This window comes from Ictalurus punctatus, chromosome 3 (assembly GCF_001660625.3).
Source record: "Ictalurus punctatus breed USDA103 chromosome 3, Coco_2.0, whole genome shotgun sequence".
NCBI classification, from domain to species: Eukaryota; Metazoa; Chordata; class Actinopteri; order Siluriformes; family Ictaluridae; genus Ictalurus; species Ictalurus punctatus.
The window spans coordinates 3,520,214-3,529,281 of record NC_030418.2 but is presented as its reverse complement, the minus strand read 5'-3'; the positions used below and the strand labels follow the sequence as shown (position 1 = coordinate 3,529,281).

Below are 9,068 nucleotides of genomic sequence, written 5' to 3'. Positions count from 1 at the left end.
GTATCTAAAGGCAGTGTGCAGTGTCCGCTCAGCGCATCTCTCCGCTCAGATTCCTGCTGCGCAAAAGCACTGCGCATTTCCCAAACCAGCCTGTTAGAGAAACCTGCTTCACCTGTAACCAGCCTATCACCCAGGAGGGGGAAAATCCTACTCCGCTTGTTGCTTCAGGAGCAACATTAAGAAGAAAGTGAACTTTGGAAGAGATTTTTTGGGGGGTCAGGATGCGGGACTCTGTGCTGCTGCTGCTGCTGCTGGTGTTCGGGCTGCTTCAGGAGGCGCGCGCGCAGAAACTCTCCGCGCTCACGGTGAGTCCTGCACGCGCGGGTGGTGAGGATAATGATGATGATGATGATGATGATAACATTTAGTACAGGAAAGTCTGATAGTGTCGGAAACCAACTTCTCTGAGTTCTTCTACGCTGAGTTAGTGTTTAGTGTGTCAGAAAACGTCATGGTGCTGAGTCTGAAGAGGAGAACTTTGGAGACAGGAGAGCATGCACAGATGACTGAATTAATAAAGGATTGCATGCAACAGTCTCAGCTATATCTTATGAGAAGGATTTAGCGTTCTTGTTGATGATGATGTTGGTGGTGATGAATTTAACGGCGTGAAATTTACATACCCGGTTATATCTCCTCATGTGCAGGTGTTTTTATTATGCACGTTTCACCACCCCACATGTAGGCCTAGTTCACGTGTTGTCAACATGCTCACATGCACTTCCACCTGTTTATCCAAACCTTCCCATAATCGCATGTGAATTGCTTGTTGGTTTTTCCATAAAAGGAAGGGTTCCATTGAATAGTTAAGGGTTATTTATCATCATAAAAGTGCATGTTTTGAGCCCTATAGGGAAACGTTGAGTTGTAGGATTACGTGTAGAACTTTAAAGAACATGCGAAGAACCTTGAACGGATCTAGATTTCACATAAAAAAAATTGTGATCTGCTGGAAAACGCGCTGCTGCTGGAGCTGACGGAGAACGTCTTGATCACGATGCCGAATCTGTTGATGAAAACTTTTGAGATAGTAATGACAATCGGATATTTTTATTCCTTTTATTATTTTTTTTATTTCGCACTGTCGATCACTGAACAGTTAAGAGGTGCATGGAACAACGAGGAGACCTTTCATTTCTAAGAAAGGTTTCGCGTTCATGTTGATGACCGTGGTGGTGATGACTTTAAGGACAGCAGACACGAGTATTTCAGTGTTGGAAAACTTTAGTAGTGGGTGATGATGATGATGATGATGATGATGATGATGATGGTTGTTAGGACACAGAGGAAGGCATGATGAAGGACAACTCGGTAACACTTTCTATGAAGGTCATACTGAACAATGAACACATTCATAATGCATAATGTATTCATAAGGCGTTGTTTTTCGAAAATGCATTACGCTTTATAGCTATCTTGATACCACCCCAACTTGTACTAAGCATATTTGAGCTTAAATGCACTATAAACATTGCTATCTAGACAATTTACCGACAGTACATAAAGGTTGATGATTTTTATCATCGTCTTCGTCGTGATACTGAGGAAAGTGCGTTGGTGCAGGAAAGCGTTAATATGATGAGCACGTGGCATGAGCAGCCTCCTCTGATCAACCTTTTTCTCTCCCTTTTCACTTTTCCTCTGCTATTTTCACTCTTCAGATAATTCTCAAGCCTGGGGAAGGGATTTAAGCGTCTCCGCCTTAGTGTATTTCATACGCATCTTTATTTGGTTGGGAAGTCGAGTTATAGAGTTGGTTTCTACAACTCACAAGCTCCCGAGTTCCCTCCAGCTACTGTCTGCGTGGAGTTTCGCATGTTCTCCTGTGTGGGTTTCCTCCAGGTTCTCTCCCACTTCCGAAAAACACGCACATAGATGGATTGGCTCAGATAAATTGCCACTAGGTGTGAATGAGTGCTTGTCTGGTCTCCTGCGAAGGACTGGTGTCTCGTTGAGGGTGTATTCCCGCTTTGCGACCAGTGTTCCCGGGATAGATGTCGGATCCACCATCACCGTGACCAGGGTGAAGATGAATGAATGAACGAAACGTTATATTATGGTGATGTTGCTGCTGTTGCTGATGATAATGAAGCAGGGGGACACGGTGGCTTAGTGGTTAGCACCTTTGTCTCACATCTCTTGGGTTGGGGGTTCAAATCTTACCTCCACCGTGTGTGTGTGTGTGGAGATTGCGTGTTCTTCTCATGCTTTGGGAGTTTCCTCATGGTTTTCTGGTTTCCTCACCCAGCCCAAAGACATGCGTTGTAGGCTGATTGACATTTTCAAATTGTCCTGCGATATTGCGTCATCTTGTGCAAGTCCAGAGTCCCCTGGGATAGGCTCCAGTGTGTAGGATATGCAGTACAGAAATGGATGGATGGATGGATAATGAAGGACTCATGCTATGAACATGCTATGTAATTATTTATTAGTCAATATATTAAATGACTAGTTGATTTTTATTGGATTGCAGTGGTTACAGCTTCTTGTAATCGACACCAAATTTTGTAACAGTGCGGTGATTGATGATCCTGACGAAGTCAAGGTTTTTAAAATCGTCGACCTCGTGTGAGAAATATAAAGTAAAAAGGCAGCCCATTTTTTTTTTTTGTCTACTTAATAGTTCTTTGCAACATATCCAGTAATGAGAGCATGAACGTTTCCTTTCACTGCTGAAAATTTCCGAGCATTTTAGAGCGGCTCAGAGTCTCAGAGTCTCGCTCTACTCTCGAGAAATGCTCGTTGTGCAACCCCAGCCCAAGCTTATACTTTGGTCAGCTCGTGTTATTGTGAGGACGTTATTTTTAGGCCACTGAATCTGGCACGCGCTTTGAGAACTGCTTGACCAGCCAAGTTTTTTATGTAGGTGCTGAAAGTCAGGTTCGCTCGGAACGTCACTAGCTGGTGAGAAACACGGAACGTACCTAAACCGTAAAGATTTGACCTGTTTATTAAAACAAACAAAAAACATCTTTAAGTCCAACCTTCTCTCTGAGTAACATAACACACGCTGAATCGCAGGTGTTCTATCAGTACATATCCTCCTGACGCCAGGACTCGGCACAGCTCGGTGTACCTGTCCGCTGCCTGGAACAGTGTGAGATTCACAGTCCTGCCAAATATGTAACAGCTTCTGCGGCCAGCGGCGTGTGTACACACACACACCCAGCCCGGTGACTGCGGGAAGCCGCTCTTCATTACCCCGTAGCCACCAGAGACAGGCCTATGGGAGCGAGGAGCAGGAACAGAGCTGGCTTTGATAGAGAAGCTAGCCTGAGCACTTATGGGAAACCAATACTCTGTGCGTGCCAGCGAGCTTAAACATGTCAGTGGAGGAATAGGAAATAGCCCACTTTATAATCCATAAATGTTGGTAAGCAGTCAATATTTGTGTCTGTTTGACAGGTTTGGAGATATAATATGTGTCTCAGTCTGAAAAAAAGCTGCCATTTTTACCTCATGGTTTTATTTTGCTTTTTAAACATAATCATCGTTAAAATATTAGACCACGAAATTGTTTTGTGATTACAAGTCAGTCTTGGGCTTATCTTTGTTTTCCATCTAGTTCTGGTTCTGTCAGCTCTGTACAAATGTGTGTGTTGAACGTTCTTCCAGAGCCAATCAGCGGTTTTGGTGTGGTTTTGCGTCTTGAGGGATTGGTAAAGGGGGCATTGCTGGTATTGAGTGTGTCTAACTGGTGCTGATGTGGGTTGTTAGCAGCATGGCCAGAGAGACAGTGGCTGTCAATGTTTCCCCCCGCTGGCAGCTGGTTCCCCGCTAGTCTGCGCCAGGCCAGCTATCCATCCATGAATCGGGGGCTTTTGGCAATTTGGTCTCAAGGGCATCTACGGGACTGCGCATATTTGCTGGGGTAAAAGTACAAATCGACACAAGTTTCGGATAGGACAGGGAGAAAATATACAGCTGAGTTCCTGCAGGTTTTTTTTTTTTTTTTGCTACACACTTCGCACACTTCACAGTCTGTGCCAGGGAAAGCCAATTTCACAGTAATAAAGTAGAATTGGTTTCTTAAGTCGCCCTGTTTTAACAGTAGAGATCCTCTTACAGGTTGGACTGGAGTCAGCACTCTGGAAGAAATATCAACCAAGTCGCTTCAAGCTATCCAAGTCCCGGATTTTGTTCCGAGGACACATCGAATATAATCACATGACCCCCTTTCAACTTTAACCAACTGGCTTGGTGCATGATGATTTGCCTTAAGTACTTAACCATACCTTTCCTTTGGCACTTGGGGTGGAATCTTCAGGTGTGCATCTTTCCTACATTTTTTCCCCCTTGTACCTCGTATGTAGTGTTGTAAACCTTTAAATTATTTATGGTGAGTGCAAGAGAAAAGTGTTCGAATCCCAAAATCTCCACGCTGCCATTGCCACGCTGTGAGAGGGATGGCATAATCTCTTTTCTGTCAATCACAGTAACACTAGCCAATCGTGGGCATCTGTGAGCTCATGTATGCGGAAGAGGGCAGATAGCACTTTCCTCTGCCATGTGATGAAAAGACACCGAGGTTGGCTTCACGTGTCTCAGAGGAAGCTGTTGTCTGACTGGGAATTGGCAAATGACCAGTTTGGGGAGAAAATTAAGGAAAGGTGTACCCATGAGGGTACCACCCCATCAGCAAGCAAAGGTACAAAGTGCACAAATATGCACGTGTATAAGCATGTGAGTAAACGAGAGTGCAGAGGAATGTGTGGTGTCAACTGGGGAGCTGTGATTTAGGGGTTCGATCCGCCGCTGCTGCCCCCAGCCTCATTATTTGCTGGCTATGCCGAGATGCCTCACGACCAAATGTTAACAAATAGCTTTGGGTAGTTAACCGCGCTCTCTACTCGCAACCAGGAATGTGGGAGGTAGTGTTGTATTGTGCAGAGACACACACGCACTGCATTCTTGCACGTGCCTGCACACACATGTACATTCACACTCAAACGCTGACTTACTCTGCCTTATCAGACATTCGATGCATCTCAGACCTTCGGTTCTCGCCGATTCCTTCTTGTATATGTAGGAAATAAAACACACGGGGGATTGCTGTTATAAGAAAATAATCAGTCACGAGGTGGTGTGTTGGAGCTTGACTCCTAGCAGAGTTACTGGTACCACGTTTAACGTTGCGGAACATCCATGAAACCAGTTAGATCCTGTTATCACTTACGTCATAGCAGCTATAAACAGTACTTCCCTCACCAACCCGTGTACTTTCTCTCTCTTGAGGTTGATAAGCCAAATAATAGTCATTTTTATCAAGAAACTGGAAAGGACTGACAGTTGAGACTCTTTTTTTTTTTTTTCAATGATAGCGTATTCAAAACGAGCATTTTAATACAAACCTGTGATTTGCTTTGCGGCAGTGACCGATCAGAATCAAGAATTAATGCGTGGCGTGCTATTAGAAGCAATATCATATCATATTCTGCTCATACATCGGTAGACGAGTGTTGTACCAGCGATCGCGCTCTGAGATTTTAATAAGAGCTTAGTCATGACACTAAACGAACACGTCACATGATGCGTCGTAAGACCGCCCACTAACCATCTCCGAGGTGTTAAACTGGTGTTGATAGCTGCCTCTTCATGCTACGAACACTATTTTTGCTGCAGTGTATCTGCCATTGAAATCCAAGTCCACACATTTCACCACATTTCCACATTGAGCTAATATTTTGCGCAGTGTGACTCAAACTTGGGAAGGAGAACAGCTCTAGTATATTTTTCTAACTCGTAGACTGACGTATCAGTGTTATTCTGGTTTGAGAACGTCACCGAGGATGGATTTTGTTTTGTTTAGTGGGAATAGTCTGCGTGAGACACAGTATGTGGTATTGTTTCAATCACAAGCTTGGTATTTGAATTCATGAATGTCTTCTTGCTTTGGCTTCTAAAGCGTGCTTTCATCCGTGCGCCATTTTTATGATTTTTTTTTTTTTAACCCGTTCAAACGGCTCGTCCTTTTTGCATATACTGTGTCTGATCAAATCTGCGTACGGCTAATCTGATTCGCTCGCATAGAAATGCACCTGTGAAATGCACCTGCACAGACAAAATAAATGTCAGTTCTCCCGCTCTTTTCTTTATCTTGACATCTTTTCACGGCAATTAATAGCCTGGTTAAAAGCTGTCACTTTCTTCCTTTTCCACCAAGCTGGAGACTAATGAGTTCCCAGCCAATCCCAGGAAGCTTGCAATAGAAGTGCTTCACACGTCCATACCAAGCCTGTTGCTTTCCACCAGTGGCCCCCATTGACCCCTCACAGCTGGGGTGTTAGGGGCAAAAAGAGCGGGGCCCAGGGCCCCTCTAGGGCAAAAAGAGGAGGGGTACTCTGGCTTTTCTTACCCGGGATGTAACACTGCACAATGTGCTCTCTGCTGGAAGCTGGCCTCCACAACGCAGCTTTTCAGGCCCACAATGCTTCGCTGCCTTGAGGGGGGTAATAGGATTTGGGGTTTACTATGCTGGTGGGTCCCTGAGAAAGAAATTCAAAATGGCTTGTGTGCACACCCTGCTCTCCCACACGTCCCTGAAAACCGTCCGTTCGTAGTTTTCATCTCTATAGCCTAGCTCTGCGATGATTTAGCTTTAGGTCGAAAGAATAAGAGACTGCAGAACAAAGCGAGAAGGAATGAAAGGAAAAGCAGAAGTCAAGGAACAGAAAGGCACTAATTTCACAATAAGCTATTCTTTCCGTCTCATTTTGTTTGGCTCTGTGCCGGACGGGACAATACTAAATCGTTAAGTACGCAGGAGAAATTGTCAGTAGCTATACATCACTGTCAACTGCCCATTCCTCTTTTACTCACATACACACTTTAGTTCTTCACGGGATCTCGTGATCGAAGCTAAAAACATTCATCAAGATGAGTTACCTCACACTGCTTGTGCAAAGAAGCAGCAGGTCAATTCAAACGTACTGCTTAATGAGTATGGATCCCACTGAGACTATAGCGAACCTTCAGTGTATTCACTTCAACACTCCATTCATCTGCTCTTCCTGTGCTCTTGTTCGCAGTGAACGCGTTGTGTTTGTCTCGCAGAAAAAAACCCCCGAACTCTGGCCTTCCAGAGCGGTCGAGCTAACCGCGAACGATCTGCATTGTATTACCTCTCTTCTTCGGACCAGTTTGGTGTCATCTGTTTGCTATTCTCTTCGTCTGTGGCCCGTCTGTTTGCTGTGATAGCCAGCTTGTCCATGCTGGGAGGTAGCAGCGGTTGTCCGTTCGTCCTTTTTTTCTCCCATTTGGGACACTTGTGACCAGCTGTTAAAACTGGAAAATGACAGTGTTTGACAGTCATAGTGGGTGGCTGGAGAATCCCACAGGGCTCGTGAATGGTTTCACGTCGTAGTCTTGGGTCGGACTTTACTGTCCGCTTTTGTGTTCCGGATTGGCTGTTTTCAATTGGCTAAGCTCTGTGGCGAGTTTTATTATCGCTGTTTTAAAAAACATAGCAGTCGGTCCTGGCTGGCGTTCCCTCCTCGATCGGCTGTCGATCTGAGACGATGAGCTCGAGACAGCGAATGTCCTCATGTCCTGTGGCGGCCTGAGAAGACGCTTTGACATGGGGAAATTTTCATTTTTACTATATAAAGCTCTAAAAACAAAACAAAAAGAGTTCTTTCTGGCACACGGTATTATAAAGGCGCAGGTGCATCATAGACGTTTTGACACGGTATCTGATTACAAACTGAATTGATTAGCCTTATGGAATGTAGCTCTACAACAACTTCCTGTCGAAATATCTATTTCGTAATCTGTATTGAATATACGGTATATCCGAAAGCTGCTGGTTTTACAGAAATATATTAGCAAAAATCCCATTATGCCTCAGCGCTCCTGCATCCTGGGCTTTGGCAGTAGGTAGATTGGCCCCAGGTGTGGTTTACATTGCCAGTAGTGTGTGAATCAGTGTGTGTGTGTGTGTGTGATGTACAGTATATTTTACAGACAATAAACCTGCACAAATATTGCATGATCTCATCTCATTTAACTTGAATTTTTTTTGCCTACTTAAAAAAAACAAACCTACAGTACATAATATGACCAATACGACATTTCATCTTTATTCCACACGCTGTTTTAAAATAATATTTAGCATTATTTATTATTATTTACATTTATCATTATTATTTCAAGCCAAGCTCATAAAGGTTAATGTATTGGGGGGGAAAGATTTTAGTGTTACTCGTCTTTCGGTACTAATTTAAAAACGATCAGTCAGACCGGAATATAAGGGCCTTGTCCCGATTTCGCACCGGTGCATGCTCAAGCTGGTGCCTGACAACTCCTTCCAGCCTCCCGCCGAGACGTCTGACAGCACAGCCGCGAAAGACGGAGTGAACAGGGCACGAGGGCACAGCTGCAGAGAGATAGGCGAGGGGGGAGGAAGAGAGAGGAAGACGGGACGAGTGCAAACGGGGGGGAGAAGGGTGAGGGGCCACAGTGACCTCAGACAGTGGGGCACTGTCAGTCAGGAGCTGGAAACACACAGACCCCAAACAGCACTCGCAAAAAAAGGAGACGCTTTCATGCACGAGTTAATATTCATTCGTTCCAAAATGGATGAAATAAAGCGCAAAAAAAAAAAAAAAAAGGAGTAGACGGGGGGCAGCGGGGCGATTGAATTGAGAAGAACTATTGTTCTTTTATTGCCTGGTTTATATTCGGATGAAGCGGAATGAAAGAAAGGACGGAGAGTTCACGCCGGCCGCTTTTACACATGAAAGAGAAATTAGTGAGACGCTTTTTTTAAAAAAAAAAAAACCTTTCATTTCAGTGGATCTAAACCAGCCTCATCTCATACATTCATCACACACAATCATGAGGATATACACTAATACACACACACACACACACACACTCTCTCTCTTATACTCTTCTCTTACATAAATCCATGTGAGATTTATAGTCCGAGATGACAGAAGAGCTGACGCCCTTCACCGTGGGGCAACTATTCCCTAAACCCTCTTAGGCACCCCTCTGCCAGGTGCAAAGCTCTTTAAACACACACACTCTCTGTCTCTCACACACACACACGCTCATTTGTAAGCTGT

The 9,068-nt window shown here is 44.5% G+C and overlaps 1 protein-coding gene across 2 annotated transcripts in view; it reads left to right on the top strand.

Annotated features, from left to right (window-relative positions):
- smoc2 (SPARC related modular calcium binding 2) overlaps window positions 1–9,068 on the top strand; it is a 36,762-nt gene continuing 27,694 nt past the window's right edge. Inside the window, exon 1 of one of the 2 annotated variants that reach the window (XM_017464855.3) lies at window positions 1–305. In XM_017464855.3, coding sequence (XP_017320344.1) covers window positions 222–305 — 84 coding nt within the window. In that variant the 5' untranslated portion in view covers window positions 1–221. The remainder of the gene's footprint in view (window positions 306–9,068) is intronic. The other variant, XM_017464856.3, reaches the window with a different exon arrangement.